Source organism: Tachypleus tridentatus, chromosome 10 (genome assembly GCF_004210375.1).
Source record: "Tachypleus tridentatus isolate NWPU-2018 chromosome 10, ASM421037v1, whole genome shotgun sequence".
In the NCBI taxonomy this organism is placed as follows: domain Eukaryota; kingdom Metazoa; phylum Arthropoda; class Merostomata; order Xiphosura; family Limulidae; genus Tachypleus; species Tachypleus tridentatus.
Genome location: NC_134834.1, coordinates 161,618,694 through 161,640,131, shown reverse-complemented (window position 1 = coordinate 161,640,131; position 21,438 = coordinate 161,618,694). Strand labels below are relative to the sequence as shown.

General features: G+C 30.7%; 1 protein-coding gene across 7 annotated transcripts in view; it reads right to left on the bottom strand.

Moving 5' to 3' along the window:
- The window catches only part of LOC143230795 (uncharacterized), a 45,355-nt gene that overhangs the window by 6,410 nt on the left and 17,507 nt on the right, over positions 1-21,438 (bottom strand). For 5 of the 7 annotated variants that reach the window (XM_076464940.1, XM_076464937.1, XM_076464941.1 and 2 more), the window contains exons 2-6: positions 14,958-15,111; positions 10,975-11,088; positions 9,117-9,230; positions 5,443-5,556; positions 2,544-2,657 (exon numbers count right to left, since the gene is read on the bottom strand). In XM_076464940.1, the coding sequence (XP_076321055.1) occupies positions 2,544-2,657; positions 5,443-5,556; positions 9,117-9,230; positions 10,975-11,088; positions 14,958-15,087 (586 nt within the window). In that variant the 5' untranslated portion in view covers positions 15,088-15,111. The remainder of the gene's footprint in view (positions 1-2,543; positions 2,658-5,442; positions 5,557-9,116; positions 9,231-10,974; positions 11,089-14,957; positions 15,112-21,438) is intronic. The other 2 variants (XM_076464943.1, XM_076464944.1) reach the window with 2 other exon arrangements.

Genomic DNA, 21,438 nt, shown 5'->3' with positions numbered 1-21,438 from the left:
GTTGAAATAAGTTTTTTGTATTTTTAATGTAGAACTTGACAAACAAATTCCATGATAGTTGAGGCCAAGAATTTCTTGATAACAATCACAGCAAGATTATCTCACAACCAAGTGTTTTATATCTCTTATTTATCTTGTCTTAACACACTACTAGATCTTTAAATTTGATATTTAAAATAAATTGCTAAATATACTAAATAATTAAAGGCGAATAATGTCATTTCATTAAAGTTATGAAAATCTATATAATAACTAATTGCCCAAAATGTTATTCTGTTAAAGCTCTGAAAATCTATATAATGATGACTTTGAAACACACTAACAGCAAAAAAAACACAAATTTTTCAGTGTGCTGGGTGTTGAAGCATATATGTAATAAGCTTAAACACTTAATGAAAATTGTTTCTGGCTAATGTTATTTACTATATTTGGCATTTACATTGAATAATAAACACATTTCTACAAGTCATTTAATTGCACAGGCAATAAAAAGTTCTATTTATATTTATCTTTTATTAAAAACAAAATGTTTAATATTATCACAATTAAGTTAAAAAAAACAAAAAATACTTGTCAGAATTTATAAAACATTATTGCTGTGCAACAAACAAGTCATAAAAATATGTAAGAGGTACATATAGAGATTGTAATAATTCAATTTCTTAACTCATTAAGAAAGCTGACTACTTTTAAGATAACAGGGTTCAGTATTTTATGTTAAAAATAATTGTGCATATGTCAGTTAGCAAATCACATGACAACCACAACCAATATGATTTCGTGTTTGGATGATACTTCCAAATTAAATTTTAGCATTTATAAATAGTGTAATCCTAAAATAAAGTACTGCTTTAAGAAAAGATATGTAACAGTTCTTTCCAACAGATACAAAGGCCAATGGTAAAAGATGTCCACATGCCCCAGACAGCAGTACTATACATAATCAAGAAGGAACTTCAGCTGAAAAAATGACATAAATCTCATGTATACAAATTGCATTCATGACATATCAGTTCAACCATTGAACATCAGGCAACTGGTGAAAGAACAGTGTTTTCATGCTAATCCACATAACATACCAATCATGTTAGTCCAAGTAATGTGATATTGTGTAATGATTACACTGTTAACATTAATACTATAAAACTGTTATCTTTGCACACATTAGGTGAATAATCAAAAGCTTGAGGAAGTTGTGATTTAAATATGATAACCTTATGGCAGTTTTTTGCAATGGAGACTATGCTGCAAGGCGATTGCCAAGATGCATGGTCATGCCTTGTATATTTATTCACATGAATCACAAAGTGACAATAAAAAACAAATATAGATACATACCACTGCAAGAAATTCAAACCTACTCTTGCTAAACAAGCAACAATATGTTTCTAACAAATTTTGACTAATTAGACAATTGAAACAAGATTCAAACCATACAATAAGCTGACAGTCTTAGATTTGAAACAAATGTTCTTGTTGATTAGATGGTAGTGCAATTTAAAAAATTATATCATTCTTTTAAACAAACAGATGAAGAACTTAATTCAATATTCCATGAATCATATAATATTATTATTCAAACCATATTTTGATATGCAAACATTAGATTCCAAACACAGATTTCTGCTTAGTAGAAAGTTGGACAATTAAAACATATATGTGCTTGCTAAATAAAAGTAGAAGAGCTAGAAACCACATCATTGTTAATCAGACAGGATGTGGGATTCAGACTCACAATCTTGTTAACCAGACGTTTGGTCTTACATCTGTACTAATCACAAAGTGGTTCAAATCAAAACCATATAATTTTTAGGAAAACAGTCACAGAAATCAGACAGTGTATGATTGAAAACTATACAGTTAACAACCAAACAACAGCAGAGTTTTTAACATATCCTGTGTAACTAAATAGACAATAATTTCACATACACCTATTTACTAATTAGAGAATTGTTTTAAACACACATTAGTCAACAACACAGGAAAATAATTTAAAACATTAGTGTACAACAAACAAATCAGAATGTGCCTTATAAAATATGCATGTAATAATAATAATAATTTGATTTGTCAGTCATTACCAGTGGTAAATCATATTCCAGTTTATAATAAGCATTTGAAATAATAATAAAACAAAATACAAATTTCAGCCCCTTTCTATGGTAACCATACAGAAAGTGAAGTTGAAACCTATACATTTCATTATCAGTGGTACTTTTCAAATGCATAGTTTCTCAAAGCAAATATTAATAGGTTTCAAACCGTTATGCATACCAGATAAAGTGAGATTCAAACACATCTTCACCAACAAGTTACTTGTAATGACTTAGGAGTTTTCCCTGTTGTATAATTGCTTATATACACAAATAGCCATCAGAATTCAAGTATGATTGAAAGTGTTTACTTTAATCACTTACAGGATTTAATGTGCCTTTCTTAAATTTCACTAACTGTTGCATAAAATTAATCACAGACAATTGAAGCAACACTGGACCAAACATCTATGCAACAAGAACTACAAAACTGTAGCTGTGTAACAATACCTTGTGAGTTAGGCAAAACAACTTTTTCTTCCGTTTCAGCATGTTGAAGAGTCGATTTATCAAACTGCTCCACACCAGTTACCAGGCTCTGGTGTACCTTCTCTTGTTTCACATCTACATTAGTACAAAGAAAACATTAAACAAATGTGATATATAACATGGTATATGCATAAACTGTCAACTGTATATACTTTGTTTTTTCTTTGCTTATCATACCTTACCTACCTAATAATCAATGTGACTTCCATTTTTTTTTTCATTGAAAGAATACATTGTATTTTTGACCTATAGTGATTTTTTAAAAACTCACAATGTGTTGCTGATAATTAGGCTGTTGTTTCAACATATTAGTTTTTAAGAGAAATGTGTAGTACTGATTAATCCACTACTAAAATGTATTGAAGGAAGTATTGATTTACTTCCAGAAGAACCAGAAGAATAAATATTCGTAAAATTTTTTGACTTCATTGAGAGAAATAATATTACTTAGAACTAATAAAATATGAATTTTAAAAAAAATATGGGATAATTTTGCAATACTAACTACCTCTTTATTTAATTTTAAAAATATATATAACTGATAAACAGCTCAAACTAAGTTGATAAACTGTGTCAAGAATAGCCTCTTTTACAAACAAATTTCTTCCTTTTATAGAATTTATGTATTGTCTGTAACTTTACTAACTGAAAGTCATGCTTATGACTACACATTTGGCTGAAATAAAGTAGTTACATAAACAAAATATTTTATATAACTTATTTGCTAGTTATTATGAATGTAATGTTTAATAACCTTAAATGCAGTTGGAAATCAGTAGATAGAAGGAAGCATATTTATTGTTATTGTTTGTGTTGAAACACACTGGTCTAACATGTATTCTTACATCTTGAATGTGAAGATGAAGTTATGAATTAAAGATGATCCTCTGCCAACCCTTAAAATAATGATTTAAACATCACCACCTTAAAATCAAAGAAAAATATTTTTGAAGGTTTATATTCATCAGCTATGCTCATAATGTGATGACTAGTTTGAATCATATTACACAATTTAAAAGAAGAGAAAATCAGTTACTTTCATTTAATTTTACTTTCACATATACATTTTAATAATTTTTCTTTACAGCTAAGTTTTATTATACATCTTTATATTCATAATATATATTATGATTCCAGTACAAAAGTTTTGACCAAATGTTAGATTAATTTTCAGAATTATGAAAATTATTTTGCACTGGTAGATTGGCATATGGAAGTAGAACTTACCTAAATTTCCTAAAGAAGCTAAACTTCAGGAGATGTTATTGGTATTACACATAAATATTATTAACAATGAAAGCACCATCCAGCTGATGATTCGATTTATTCTAACTGGTTTCATTGTGTTGTGATTTATAGCATTAAGCACATATGATCAGATCCCAATATCTATCTAATAATATAGATACTGTGTAAATGAATGTAGTTAGTTAGCTTACAAGTGGGTTTTCAGAAAATCTAGTATCTATACAAATTTCTTTCTAATCAAGTCAGTGAAGCAAACTGCATTCCAAAAGAATAACCCTACACTTCTCAGGTTCTGAAAAGTAGCTTGTTTTATAGTTCTCAGACAGCACCTTTTTCACACCTTTGCAAAAATAACACTTTCTGTGTAACTGACAAGTGTTTTCAGAGTCTTAGTTATATTCTGTAAAATATATATATAGAAAGAGAGAGTTAAGTTTTAAGGCAATGTTTCATGGCTTCCAAAATAAAAGTAAGCCACAGGTAATTGATTTTATATACTAAAGTCCAAAAACAAAACACAATTACGAAGCTTAAAATTATTTTAACTACCAACACCAGAAATCAAGTGATATCGTACTTTGGAAAACTGTTATATTAAAAAAAATTCACAAATCTGAAAGAAAGAAAAAAAAAGATTAATTTGTGGTTAAATGCTAAACAGAATTTATTACTTATGTCTACTCAAAGCTTGATACTGAGAATCTTCACACACAAAATATTATGTATGAACTTATAAATGATAAATAAACATATATTTAAAATACATTGTTAACTCTGGCACAGAATTATTAACATAAAATTCTTACACAGATTCAGTGGTAAGCTTGTAGAATTGTAATATTAAAAATCAGTGTTTAATATCTGCAGCATTCTCAAAAAACAAACAAACAAATCTCAGAGATACCAAGACACAAAGCAGTAGAATATTATTTTCTCAGGTAAAAACAAAATGTATATATATATATACATGCACAGAGACAAATATTCAGAGGACATTACAGATTTCCAAAAAGTCATGCTACACAGGGATTGCACATTGTTTTAATTTAGCATTCCTCTAAAATCTCTTCTGTTACTGCTGATGAACTAAGTTTATTCATTCATCATTTTCTTTCCCACATAAATATTTACAAGAGGTCAAGGTAAAAACTTGTATTCCTGTTCTATCAGAAGGAGATAAAAACAGTATAAAATACATTTTCTGAAAGAAAAAAGTAACATTTTTACAAGATTTCTGAATTCTAACAGTGTAAGTTGTAATACTTATACAGTTTACAGAAGTGAGACATGTGGCTCACTAATATGTGAATCATTAGTTTACAAGAAACATATATTACCTTATTTCACCAAACTAATTTAAATACTTGTAACTTCCATAATATGCAATATCAAGTACTCTGTCTTTCTTTCACAGCCTCAGTTAAAATTAAGTTTTTTACAAATCATTTATATACTTCACTACACAAGCCTTGAACATCAACAAAATATTTTGAAAGGGTGTAGATATGGATTACAAACATCAGTAACCAGCAACAATTTTGACAAGACACAAGATGAAGGTTCAAGCAACAAGCAGTTAACAAGAAACACAGCTCTAACTGTGTCACTCTACCTTCTGAATTTGGTAAAGCAGTTTTCTCTGTTGTCTTGGCATGGTGGAGACTTGATTTATCAAAGTTTTCCACACCAGTCACCAGATTATGGTGTACTCTCTCTTGTTTTAAATCTACATTATTAAGGGAATACATTTTGTATGATTATATAATATAGAAGCCATGTTTTGAACATGTCTTTCCAGCCTCTTTAGTTATTACTGAACTTCATCCATACCAGAAGTGTTATGTAATTAAGATTCTGATGTAATAGTTACACATTTCTGTTGTCCTCTAGAATTTGTAATAATCATTAATTTCTTTATATTACTCAAAAAAATCTCAATTAATTTGTTTCTTTAAAATTTTAACTTAAAATATAAATAACCTAAGCACATGGGTTAAAAAACTTGTAAATATACGTTTTAAGATAATTAGAATTTAGTTTAAGTCTGAATAACTATCAATATTAAATAAAAAAATGGTACACTAAAGTATTTGGATCTGTTTAAATTTTTATTGAAAATGATGAAAAGGTTATTTTATTAACCAATCCAAGATAGGACTCACAACTATCAAACAGTAAATTCCCCAAACCTGTACCTTGTGGGTTGAACAGGATATTATTTTCTTGCATTCCGGGAAAATAAACTATACTTATCAAAGGACTTATGCTTGACACGAGGTAACATTAATATATTTTTTACTGTGAAGGTTTTAAAACAAATATTAATGTTTAATTTAACCTTAAACATTTCTCTGTGAAAATGCTTAAATATCTTAATGAAGTAAACATGATGTATGGTGTTTGGTAGCTTCAGTTGGTAAACAACAGTGACATTTATAAGTTTGCTAAGCAACCATAAATGTATCAAAAGCAATATATATGACATTTCATTTTCATAAAAGAATAGATGAGGAAATTACTCTTAATTAATATTTGAAAATATAGTTCAGTAATCAATGTAGGGGGGAAAAAAGGTGAAATGAGCTCTTAAGAATTCTCTCAACAGTAGGATACATTATACTCCAGTGACTCTGAATAAGTTACATTTTTATGTCTATTTATAAACCTCTTTCTGCATATTTATTAATATTTTTGAAAAACTCTGCACATAGGATTTTATAAGTGCATTCAGAAAGTTCTTTAAAAACTTCACATGTTCTTTATTTGCATGATTAAGCATTGATTTATCTACTATTGTATTTGTATCTTAATTCAGGTGTGTGTCTCAACAACTTTATTTACTATGCATAAAGTACATTTATCTCAGAAAGTTTATTTCCACATCACTTGAGAGAAAAAATATGGCATGTACTTTGGCTGGGCTAAGCTCTTCTAATCTATAACTCAAATCATATCAATTATGGAGGTATGAGTCCATGTGGCCATCTGGAGATGAACAAATATGCATCACTGAATAATTACATGTCCATTTAAGAAAATGTGTCATAATACCTTTAAAAATATTGATCATTCAGATGTGCACATGACCTCAAAAAGAGAAAATATGTGCAATAAATAAATTTGATATTTATCAAAATAGAAAAATATCATAAACTGCTTAAAAATTTCTAACAAGTTTCCATATTTTGTGTATCATTTACAATCTTACAACATGGATATCTATATGCCCTGCTTCATAATTAAAGATGAAGTAAATATGAAACCTTGTAATATGAGCACTTTCAGAAAATATTTTGCCATTGGTAAAAAAAAAAGTCCATCTTTCAAAAGTGTTAGAGTTATAGGATTTCATATTTTTGTTTTCCTTATAATTGAAGGTTAATGTATTAATTAGTTTAAACTTTACTTGGCTAAAATACTAAATCTAAAAAGATTTGTGATCTTATACTGTGGAATAAATTTTAACCTGGATTCACTTTATAAAAATACTGGATATCTCAAAAGATTCCTGTTCATTATACAATAAATTTTATACTTAAACTACAAAACATACAAATTTACATTTTTTCTTTCAAATTTTCATGTGATCTGATAATCTGGTTCACAGTAAATTGAATAAACAGTGCACTTTCACACTATTTCATGAAAAACAAAAAAAATTTGGGTATTCTTTAAAAATGAAAAAGTTACTTATTGTCTACCATTTAATTTTAGTTTCATGCTTAAGAGCAGCAGGAAAATTATCATTGCCTTCATCCACTTCTTGAGAAGTTGCTGTCAATATATGTTTTAGTATTACATGGATTACACCCTTACAAATTTTAATTCATCAACAAGGTATAAAAGATAGTGTGTGTTCTTATTATAGCAAAGCCACATCGGGCTATCTGCTCAGCCCACCGAGGGGAATCGAACCCCTGATTTTAGCATTGTAAATCCGGAGACATACCGCTGTACTAGCGGGGCATAAAAGATAGAACAGCAAAACTTTCTGAGAATGGGAAGTGACACAGATGTTACAATGTGTGCATATCAGCTTCTAATTAAGCAAGATTTGTGACATGTCAACATGGCAGCTGACTAATGTGATTCTCAACTTTCAACATTACCCTGAAAATTTCACTATTTTCCATTTTGAAATATTTTACATACTTTTCTTGATATTTTGAGTATTTTTATTCAGAAAAGGGGACAAGAAAAAAAGCCTAAGAGTTTTTGAAGCTAAAATGAAACTCTTAACATTACATTTTTAGTGAGGATGAACTGAAAATTGATTGGAAAGATCATTGATTTGGATCATCTCTGAGATCATTTGCTTTCAAATTGTTCCTAGAAATGGCATTTCAACAGAGTTAACTGAATGCTAAGTATTAGACAATAATTCAGTGACTAAGATTACACTGTCTATATTTATTATGAAACAGTAAAAAAAAAAAAAATCACATTTTTCATATTCACACATACAGTAAGACCCCACGTAGCATCACCTTGTTGTAAACTGATTCATTGTGTCTTTGAGAGTTTTTTAGAAGAGAGAGAAAACATAAAGAAACTCCATAATTCTCTGAATGCTAAAGGTAGTAGTACACTAAGTAATTTTCATATAATAAATAATGCAACAAATAACATGAGAGTACTAGCATGCAAAAAGTGGATAATGTCCCATATCCATCACAATTTTTCTAGCATTTCTAGTGATGCAGTATGAACTGTTAAAACATAATTACAACATTGTTCCCATGGGGAAAAAATATTTCCTTTGGAAGCAATATACAAATCTCTGTACAGAACATAATGTAATATAATACATCATTTTTATAGATGAAAATCTTGCCTGTCCATTGGTTATAACTGATATAGTCATAAATGTTAGAAATAGCTAAATGTATTGACAAATTCTGAAAGAGAAAGTGTGGCAGGAAGGATCCATTTCCTATTTGATGGCTCTGTAACCAACCAGATTGAAAGCTAATGAAAATTTGCTTTTTCCCAGAAATGATGATGTTACAGTGAATAATTTACGTAAAATTTATAGGTAACTAATAAGGCACTTGTACATCATTCACAGTTATGAAACAACGACTTTAGTTACATATCTCCATATATGTTACTTTAAAATGACTTTTTTTAGAGTTGATTCATTTAGAGCTGAAATTTGGAGAACCTTTCCTGAGTGCTAAATGGGGTACTACTGTATATATGTGCAATAAACAAATCCACCACAAAACCACAAGTTATATCAGCCCCATCACCAAAGCATTGTTACCAGTTGACGTAACTTCTCACCACTTTCATTTGGGAGAATGACTTTCTCTTCTGTAGATGTGCGTTTTAATGAGTTGCGTTTGAAGTTCCTCACTCCATGCACGATGCTCTGCTGAGTTTTTTCTTGAGCTATGTCTTAGATTGTATATATAGCAAGTTTAGTTATTTACTGAGAAAATAATGCATTCATAACAACACAAACAGAAAATATAATAATATGCATGATTATACTGAAATACTTTCAGAGCCTTTTTTTGTAATTAAGACAAAAATGTGCACTTCATAAATACTGTTATTCATAGCTTTTAATGAAGTTAAGAAAATTGTTTTTAATAAAAATAATCAAACTGCTGAAAAATATTTTTCACAATTTTAGTCCTTTTCGATGTATTATTTAAAATGCTAACAAAAATAAAGATGACCTTGTTTAATAACCATTATTCAATACTGAGAAATTGGGGCTACAGAAAAAAGTTAATAAAGATAATTCTTGAGCATCTTTTACATAATTCTTGATGAAAAAAAAAATAATGGCCCAATAGTTTTCAAACTCAAAGCATATACTTCAAAAGCTTAAAATTAATGATAAAAAGAAACCATCTTAATTGCATAAGTTTTTTTCACACATCTTTTAATTTTCCTACTCTAGATTCAAAATAATAAATGTGTAAAACAACACTTTAGATCTATGTTTTGTTTCTCTCAATTCACTGCTCAAGTAGTTTTTCATTCAGTACCACAATTCATCATTTTGGCTCATTAATAAAGACAAAAGAGTATTTAAATGTTATATATATATATTACAGTATAATACATTAAAGTTACAGTTTAAATACTTATTAGTTTCTGATGCTTTGCCATCTTTGAACATTTAAATTGAAAACATATAAATGTTTAAGTTCATCTTTTAAGAAAATGTAATTACATTAATTGTAATTATACTGAAATTAGAAATTGAGAAGTAATTGTGTAATTTTAAAATTATAATACTCATGGAATAAACAAAAATATTACATTTTATAACTAAAATATATGCAACAAACTTCTTAAAGAATTTGTATATTCAATTCACATTTAAAAGCAGAGGAAGATTTGGAAAAATTTACTATCACAGTTTATAAAAATAAATGTCTTTCATGTCACATTTTTTCTCCAAATTTTAAACACATAGTCTCTTTTATAGATGTTGTGTATTATAATATGATTAGTGTCATATAGTTACAATGACACTACGATGTGCTACTAATTACAATGGGATATTCAGTTGGTATATAATAAAAACAAAACATGATAAGTATCACCCCATAGATTTAGAAGCATATAAATCTTGTTTAAACATCCATTGGTCATGTGTTTCAAAGCAATGATACCTTCAACTACGGTTCATCATGTACAACCATTGGTTCTACCATAATTATGAGACTTATAAGTTAATGTTCATGACTCGCAGCTTAAATGTTATTTTAATACAAAAGAACTCTCAAGAAGCAAGGGCAGATAATCATAAAGAACACTGAGACTGGAAGCAACTCACCAGATGTACTTTACAAAAGAAAACAGAAACAGTTGACTTTTAGCTACTTATTAATAACCAATTCCCTAGTATTGTTATATGATGGTTGACTTTCATTTAAAATTAGTCTGACATAACTCAATGACTATTAAAACACCATGGTTGTTTAAAGAATTACACTGAAGCAGAAAACATCCTACCAGGACTAGAAGAAATAATAACCAGATCATTTAATGAAATGAATCCAAATTATATATTATAACCAAAAATATCACTATTAATTATTCTAATATCATTTTGTAATTTTGACTTTTAAAATGATATACACAAGATTTTTAGAAGTGCGATTTAATTTAAGAGTGGTACCTTCAGCACTGGGAAGACGGACTCGCTCTTGAGGATGAGTATGGTGAAGAGCAGAACGTTGAAATCCCTCAACATTTTGAAGCAGAGAGTTGTGGACTTTCTCCTTTTCAACATCTTTATTCATGCATTAATACATGCAGACAAAATATAAGCATGCAAAAAAAATTATAAAACACACAAAAAAAGAACACAACCACCTAAACATCACACATGCAACATCTGTAAAATGCAATAAAAAAAAAGACAAACATTTTAGTTATAACTAGGGAAACAAGTGTTTAAAATGAACTAGGAAAAAAGACTCACTATTCTTAATTTTTCAACTGTTTGTTAGATTTATAAACAAATTTGATCCATAAGCTTTAAACTTAGAAAATAAATGTAAATATTCTGATTATCAGGAAAACAAGCATGCAGTCAGAACATTTAAACACATCTCACACGGTCTGAAATTATGACAAAAATAAAAAATACAACTTTCAGAAACATAGATGGACTCAAAAACTTTTACTTTACAGGTGATAAAATTTTTTTTTGTTTTTGAATAAGAATCATAAGCTAGTATTCTAAGGAATGAAATCCATGTTACATTTGTTTAACTAAATAAGGCCACTTTTATGTAATGAGATCCATGTTTGTCGCATCGTCACACAAGTTGGCTTATTTAAATCAGTTTCACACTATTTTAAATTATTTCATATATGTGAACCTGTTCTTGTCTTTAAAAATTCTTTATTTCTTTTAGAAATAATTAAAATTTCATATGGGGAGCAGTTACAGTTTAAACTAAATAATTTTTTCTAATTTTTAATAAAGTAAGTCAGATAATAAGTAAAAAGGAAAAAGAGGTTTAAACACACTATTTCAGTACTCAATAACCCCACAATAATAATAAACTTTACAATCATTAAGAGTCTCGACATAATAAATAAACCCTCAAAGAATCCAATGAATAATATAATGGAATTACAATATTCTTTGAATGGTTAATATACACATAACAAACAATACTTATACAATACAAAGTGTAAATGCAATTAAAAAAAATATTTAAGTGCACAGAGACCTCAAAATTGGTCAAATAAATGTAAAAACTAGTACCAAATTTGGTATATCTTAACTAAAGAAACAGTAAAGTAACACACAAGATTAATTAATACATTCGTTAAATCCATGTACATATCACTATGTAACTGTATGAAGTTTTGTTAAATACAAGCAAAATATAAGATACTTAATATAAAAGTATGAATCACAAAATACATGAACGTTCAATCCTTTGAATGTGCAGGATCTGATTCACATCTTTTTCTTAAGCCATATTTTAAAATTATGTTTGGCTTTTAGTTTATTAAGAAATTATTAATTTTTTTTTCTATCTAATATTCTCAAAGAATTACACTGGAGAGGATTTTAAGAGATAAAATTTTAACAACAACGCATCTCAGAGCCAAAAATTATAATTTTCCTGTAATGTATTTTATGTATCTTATAATACATAAGAATGTATTTCTTATAGGTACTTACCTCTACTTATATAAAAATAGTTGTTCTCATTCTGTGCTGCCCTCTATATGCAAACAAATTTTTGTGCATGCCACAGGCTTTGAACCTCCCACATCTGGAATTGACTGATTCCAATGCCTTTTTGCATGTAAATTATCATAAAACAACTCTCTGCCAATAAGAGTGCAATATACTCTGTTAATGTATGTGGCTTCTTCTATTCAATTCTCCCAGATTATCACTTCAAGTTTTGCAGAAAATGGAAGTATCAGTTTTTAGTTGAAAGGAAGAGGGGGAATTGTGAAAGGAGGTAAGTATCTGTCAGAAATACATTTTCAGTATAGGAAAATTACAACTTCTGATACAGTACATTACTCCCTCTCACATAAAAAGCTAGAACTCACATTGAACAGGTGGAGGATACAGTGCAAGAGAAAGAAAGAAGCATTCTTTGAAAGTATATGAAAAATACTCCCAAAAAAGAAATTTTTGGATTCAAAAATCATATGTGTAAGACCACACCACTTCTATACCTGGTACACTCTTCACCCAAAGTTGAAAAAGATGTTGCAGATATGGGCAGAAATAGGGAGCAGCACAACCAATATGGAGAGAACTATGGTTGGATAATGATTCACAACACAAAATATATGAATCTCAATTCCATAATATGGAAATTTGGTTGAGAGTAAAAAGATATGCCTCCAGGTGTAGAGTGGCAAGGGTATGTCAGACCATACACAGCAAGTCAACTACCTTCAAAACCCAGGTCACTTGAAATTGACATCTACATGGGGAAGAATGAAAATCATACCATTGCTAAATTAACTACAATCCAAAACCAAGCTATCAGGTACTGACATCCATGTAGCGGGTAGAAAAGAAAATCATACTATTTTCACCTCAAGTTCACGAGACTAGAGAGAGTCTCATATCCACTAACCATTAAACAGGGCATATGATAACAATTTGAGAAATTGTTTGAATAATCTGGGAACCCAACATTTAGCATCAAAAAGCTGTCTGTGTAATGTAAACCATCTCACTCAAATTTAAAATGGCAGGAACTGACCCAAGTCCAGCAACATCCTTGGAATAATAAGAATATCAATGGTTAGTGAAAGAGGAAAAACTGTTGTAATCTGCAAGCACTTCCATCATAACCCACAACAAGTATGGAGTAACAAGAATATAAATGAATGAGGGAATAGAGACATGTCTAATACATGGATAAGGGCTTAAGTTAGTTGGTTCAGCTCTAAATCCAACACCCAACGACTGAAATTTGACAATCATATGGAAATATAATGATAGATTTCAATCAAAGAGGTGAACTGCAATTTTGGCAGTTCACTCCAGTCTTACATAGTGGAGGATACTTTATCATCTACACCAGGAAAAAACCATCACCTTACTCTCAAATGAATAGTTTTATAACCATTTATGGAAATGCTATATAACACATTCAAGAGGATGCCTCCACAGCTCACCACCCCAACAGCTTGAAGATGGAAAGTAGTAAGAACTCTCAAACTCCACAAAAAAAAAGGTGGAGAGAAAACTTGGTGGAGAATTATGGAGAACAACATCCAAGACAGTGCAACTGGTAACCAATATACCCTATTTTGAAAACAGATCATACCAATTTATTCAATACAAAGAATGGCAGAAATGGGCAGCTATAACCTTCTGCTTTACTCATATGGTCCATTTGTGAGTACAGTTGGATAAGGGTATGTTAACGAAACAAATATATTGTCAGGATAAATCTATAAGTGATCTTGTGGAGCACCCTATTTCAGCAGTGTTCCTTTAGTGGCCATTGATTATAACTGTTAAATCAACATGATCTTACAAGTTTTACTAGTTTAAGTATACTTGGCAAGGCACCACTTGTCACAGAGGGTAATTCATAAAGAAAAAAAAGGGACATGCCTCTGAAAAATAAAAGGTATATATATATATTAAAAGGTGACTTATCCAGTCATAATCTGATGAAAGAGTGAAGGGTTGCAACAGCTGTATGACACTACCCAAAGAAGGAGGAAACAGCTAATCAAAGAAAGTAATGCATGAGATGTAGACTTAGTACTTGACATACAAAGTACCTATAATGGACAGCAGGGAAGACATGCAGAGAAAGTGGAAGGTACATAACTGAAGTCACCAGGAAGTGATGTTAGTATGGAGAAAAAGAATAAAATGCCAGTTGAATCAATCCAAACTCTATAAGTCAAGATGGAAAGAAAAACTCACAGACAAAGAAGTAAAGTAAGAGAAGGAAATAATAGAAAATTATTTCAATTATTTCAATTATTTAATCCAAAGAAATTCTGGATTCTATTTGACTGTGCTGACTATAGTTGAACTGATGTTTACATGAAAGACAAATTACGCATTAAGAAACAACTGTTTGAAAGTGTGGTCAAATGTAAACAACATTACTGAAGCTTCACAATCAAACCAGCATTACTCACCCTCTTTTGATGGAAGATATTGTATTTCCTTGGTCTCTGCATGTTTCATTTTGGTAGAATCAAACTGAGCTAATTCATCCTTAATAGCTGGGGAAACTTTTGGAAGATCTTCTTTTTTGGGGCTTGACATTTTATAGTAATAAATCAAATAGAACTAAAAGAAAAAATAAATAAATTTAATACTACAAAGCAAAACATAAGCAAACATATGTGAAATATTGCAGTTTTTGATGAATGCCTGTGATTTTACATTTACATTATTTTAACATTTGTAAAGAATTCTGAAGAGTGATTAAAATAAGACTGATAGTCAATTATGATATTAAAATTCCAACATTTCTATAGTTTATAAATAACCTTAGAATCAAATTTTTGCATATTTCAAAATAGCTTAGAACATTATAAAGAATTAATAATTAATTACCCAGTTTTAAATATTTCAATATTTCATGACGAATCCAAAACACAAGTTACATCGCCTTTGGCTTTCAAAACTCTTCCAATTTCTTTAAATTTTCAGATAAGCATCCTGACTAATCATTTTATGTAGCTTTTCACATTTATTTAAACTATAAACATTAAATTTACTACAGAACTTGAAAAACGTGCAAAATTCCTCAAATTATTTATTTTCCAACAAAATAACAAATTCTATCATAACAATTTCTTTAAACCTGCTTATTTCTAATTATTATGTATTGTAGAGATTTATGAGATATCACTCCTCATTGTTATCTCTTTCCCATCATCAATAACATAAGTAAAATAACTAAATATCATTCTTTCCTGGCCCAAAGTAACTAGGTGGTTAAGGTGCTTGACTCTTAATCTGATGGTCACGGGCTTGAATTCCCATCACACCAAACATATTAATCTGTTAAGATCAGTCACACTTTTCACTGGTAAAAGAGTAGCCCAAGAATTGGCAGAGGTTAGCAATGACTTCTCTCTATTCTTACTCTTCTAAATTAAGGATGGCTAGTGCAGATAGCTATCATGTAGCTTTGTGTGAAATTCAAAACAAACAATCATTCTTTCAAAGCATGTTAGTATGTTCTATTTTGTTCATTACAGCAAGACTGGAATGGTATTCACCCGTTTGATGGTTATATTAATAGATGTGTATGAAATAATGCTTTGGAAAGCTTCTTTTTTTGCCACTTTTAGAAGCAAACAAAATCTACACTGGAGTACTGGGAAACATTATACTCTTTCTAAAGAATAATGTCTGATGTAATTTGTGATCAACAAATAACAACAAACTATGTTAGACAAGAACCCTACCTCCTTTAGAGTCAGAACTTCTTCCTGGGGTTATTTATAGGTTAACGACCCCATGTTCTGTACATAACTCTTTTGTTCATGTTTTTATCATCCCCATTTTCTCTGTCACCCCATCACACCAAACATGCTCGCCCTTTCAGCCGTGGGGGCGTTATAATGTTACGCTCAATCCCACTATTCGTTGGTAAAAGAATAGCCCAAAAGTTGGCGGTGGTTGGTGATGACTAGCTGCCTTACTGCTAAATTAGGAACAGCTAGCGCACATAGCCCTCGTGTAGCTTTGCGCGAAATTCAAAACAAACCAACTCTGCCATATTGTCTGAAAAACGGTTCGTCGTCAAGGGAGTCGAAGGCCTGAAGTACATAAACATGTATGAAAATATTTAGTTACTTTGACGTAGTACCTTGAAGAAGTAGTATAGTTAAAGTACTCGTTTCATGATAGTTATGTTTTCTATCAATAAAACTTTATAAATATGGCACCCATACATGTCAATGTGTATGTGTAATAATTTGATATGCCCTTTTATTGTTATTGGTTGCCTACAGCAAAAAGAACATACTATACTATGCCAAACAAAAACGTTTACATTGTAATTTGTAAATTGTACTTCGTACTTGAAATAACTCGAATATATAAATTACTCTTAGAATATTTCATATTTAAAATACAAGTTTTTTGAATATGTTGTAATTACAAAAAATAATACGTATTTTTACATGTTTTGTAAGCAACAACATACAGTAGAGCCTCGATTAACGGGCACCGCACCATTAACCTGTTGACTGCCAAGTATTTCAGCTGCTACGGCAACTCCAAACCATGTTCAAAAGACAACTCTAATGCTTCTTCATTTTGTAACCTTTTTCGTTACTCCACTTTGGATCGAAAGTGAAACAATATGCAAGTAGGTCAAATGCATGTATGGTGCTGACACCTAGCGTTAAAGTTAGGTATTATTGAGAACGAATTAACTCGTCCGTGGCACTGTGTTACCGATCGGCTTGGACGAGTTATCTCGTCTACGGCACTGAACAGGTTAAAGGGCAGATCATTTCAGTCTATTTCTTTTTCTATTATGTATAACCGAAATAAATCTTGCAGTTTGGGGCACTTCAATATCTTGGATTAAGGGCAGTGTTTTTAATCTCGTTCTCTCTATAGGTACTTGATAGCCATGGTTTCAAGCTACTGTATTATCACATATAAAACGTGAAAATAAAGTGTGATTTTTCCAATGTAATACAATGAAGGTTTGGTTGTTTCTTAAGTATCATGATTATTTTCGGTGCAGCGGTTAGTTCGAGATGACAATTGTGCATTTGGTGTAATTGTTTACCTGTGAGTCTTCATGAAATACTCAATTTAATAAATATATATTTAAAAATTTAAGATAGATATTTGTATATTACTGCTAGAACGTCCAGTAAACACTAGATTTTCATAAACTTCTGTCTCATAACAACATAAACAGACACAACATACAAGTGATTATAACTGTATTAATTAAATAATTGATTGAAATTCTAATACGATAATTAAACGTATCAGTTTCCATTAAAGCAAATCAATGATAAATCATCTACAAACTGAATCTTAAAAATGTACATATGGGGCATTATGGGTTCATTCATGAACGTGTCAAGTATGACCAGGTGATTAGGGCGTTTGACTCGCAATCTGAGGGATGCAGGTTCGAATCCCCTTCCCACCAAACATGCTCTTCCTTTCAGTCATGGAGACAGTATAATGAGACGGTCAGTCCCACTATTCTTTGATGAAAGAGTAGCCCAAGAGTTGGCGGTGGGTTTTCGTTTTTAATCTTTCACTGAAATATCAGGGACAGCTAGTGCACATAGCTCTAATGTAACTTTGCGCGAAATTCAAAACAATCAGTCATTCATGAACCTATTCAAAAACAGTTTCAGTTCTAAAGCATGTTCTTAGATGCTAGAATTTGTATGCAGTCTGACCGTCGTTTTATCATTAACTTTGGGGCTAATAATGTCAGGTGTAATAACTCAGTAAGTCACTGATATCATCTGAAATTACTCTGTTCCACGATTTCACCCTTCTGTGTATAACACTGCTTGTGAGGTTTAAAATAATTTCGAAGTGTGAAGCCTGTTGAATTCAATTCGTTTTAATTTTCACTTTCTAGCAGAAAGTCCTTAATTACTGAAAACGGTTTCAAGAACTTTGTTGTATTTGTATGCTAATAGTACTCATATTTTGCTTCCGGCCCCAACAGTTCCCTCCTTCCAACATTTATCTCACTGGGTTCGACGGAATTAGGCGGGTTGCCAATCTGATAACAGATACGAAACAAATCCACCAGATGGTAGCCAGCTCTCCTAGTCTTTATCACAGCAGATGACTAAGCTACTGAATACATATAGCTAACATGTATGGCTCCTTCACCACTGGTAGTGTGTTCAAACCATGTTTCAGGATTAAGTTTTTTTTGGTTGAAGTTATACAAGTTACTTTTGAATGACTAATAACACAGTTAATAAAAGCATTATACCTCAGTATCACTTATTCTAATAATTCACATTTGAACGAAGTCAGAGGAGAAATGCTGTACACTTTACGGTCAGAATAGGAACGATACGTTTTACAGGGCAAAACAATAGAATACACAGATGATACGGTATGACTGCACGCGAAGTTCAAGGACCGAACACCATATTAACACCTTAAATTCGTTCGACCATTAGAATAAATACGTTTTTTGTTTTGTTTTTTAAGCTCCAGATAAACACTACAGGTAATTCTGGCATATATATATATATTCTTTTCAAAATAGCTTTTTAACCGGTTTTTTTTTGTCAGTAAAAATGTTTAAACTCCATCTTTGCACGCAGTTTTACCATTTCATAGGTGAACAGCGCTGCTTTTCCTGCTCACTGTCCGAGGTCATACCACAGTAACATATTTCAACAAAATTCGCTAGATCGACATTTCTGGCAACATACATATACTCCATTAAAGGTTTCTATGCGTCGACGCAGATGAAGTCGTACATGGCAGCTCTCTAGTTTTGGTTTCTAAATAATGATTCTAAACAACAGTTACCAACACAGGTTTCTTTTGTTTTTACATACAACGTAACAGTTGGCACTCGTACCAAAAGCTGCACAATTTTGTTCGATTCAGCTGTTATACCGTTTCAGATTTTTATGTGGATTCAAAATTGGTTCTACGTTCCCATCTTGAATTTTAACAACCGTCAGGATTAGTTTATAACGTACAAGATATGTATCGTTCGTAAAAAATCGCAAAATATTCAGTGTCTTGAAGTCTAAATCATACATATTTCCCATATATGAAATGTAATAAACCTATAATTAGACAAAATAGAAGTACATTTCATAAAAACTTGATACCGGTGGTGCACACAGTACGGACAAACCATTGTATAGCTTTGTGATTAACAAGAAATACAAAACTTTTTTTTGGAAAGCAACAATTTAAAACATTTGTATATAAAATATGTTTGAAATAAAACTATCCCAAGAAGTGTAAAAATAGCATTTCAAATCTATTTCTCATCTCCAACAAGTTCCTCTTTAAAAGGCCTTGTGATCATGTGTGTTTTCTTATAGCAAAGCCACATCGGGTTATTTGCTGAGTCCATCGAGGGTAATCGAACCCCTGATTTTAGCGTTGTGAATCCATAGACTTACCGCTGTACCAACGGGGGACGCCTTGTCATCAACATCATAATTTGTGAGTTTGAATAGACGACAGAGACAAAATAATCTCAAAAATACATTAAATTGAGACTTATAAAATATAAATGGCGATTTGGATATGTTACAGAACGAGCAAAGTCCACTAATCTCGAAGGTTCAATACTTCCTAAATATCATAATGCGAATTGGTAACAACAAAAAATAAAACATGGCGAACTGTGATCTAATAAAGCTAACACTGTTTTGGTCGTTACCATTCGAATCAATATAGGCTTCTCAGGTCCAACAATCGGTTTCTTTCCCTTAAGGACAAACGTGTAATCTCTTTAGGTTCAATGCTTCCTAAATATCATAATGCGAATTGGTAACAACAAAAAATAAAACATGGCGAACTGTGATCTAATAAAGCTAACACTGTTTTGGTCGTTACCATTCGAATCAATATAGGCTTCTCAGGTCCAACAATCGGTTTATTTCCCTTAAGGACAAACGCGTAATCTCTTTAGAAACTTTATGGGGGTTTCGAAATAAAAAGAAGTATCTTAAACCTAGTTTTATGAATTGGACCAGCCACTCGCATTATATATACATTTATTGCCAACCAATCTAGCTCTTCGGTGATGTACTTAAATTATTTAAAACTCAAATATTTTTTGTACACGTGTCCTGTCTAACTTACGACTCTAATCTTGCAACAGTATTACAGGTTTTAAACACCACAATCCACTCCAATGTCTAATGTAAGAGGATGGAATGCTTCATCTCAGGTTTAGATAAATATAGTTGTATAGTACTGTATGCTACCATCGTTCTTCTATTTTTACCGATAACGTTAATAGCAAGGGTTAACTTACTCTTATTACATATTTTGCTAATCAAGTTAAACAAAATTAACCCTTTAACCTCTCTTTCCGTGTATATATATCATCTTAACTACATAACTGGATTATCAGTAATTCAATCTATTTCATTCTTGAGTGTAAAAGTTCAAAGCTATCAATGTTTAGAGGTTTGATGAGGTTATTAACCTCAGTGGATACAAACGTCTCATTCTAATTTTTACACAGAAACCTTAATAAAAGTTTACGCAAATCACAAAGTATATTTAGTTGATCAAACGATTACATTATACAGGGTGTGCAACTCACTTTACTATCAACCTGTCTTTACTATCTTACACTACTCATTTTGAACTATTCATACACACACCTGTTTGTTAAAATTACGATATTTTTAAAAGTTGAGCTTTATTCATTTCAGACAAAGCCTTAAAATGTTCGTGGCGTACGACACATAAAATCAAATTTGTTTCTCCATATGACTATTTTGAACATGTTTAGAAATGTCCTATACTTATTTAAATTACAATTTTCATGAATACTTAATTAGCTGCTTGAGGAACTTATTAAATATACGTTTCACTTCACTGAACCTAATGTCATGCAAGCACAAGATATTTTACACGTATACCCACAACGAAAAGCATAACGAAAGACAT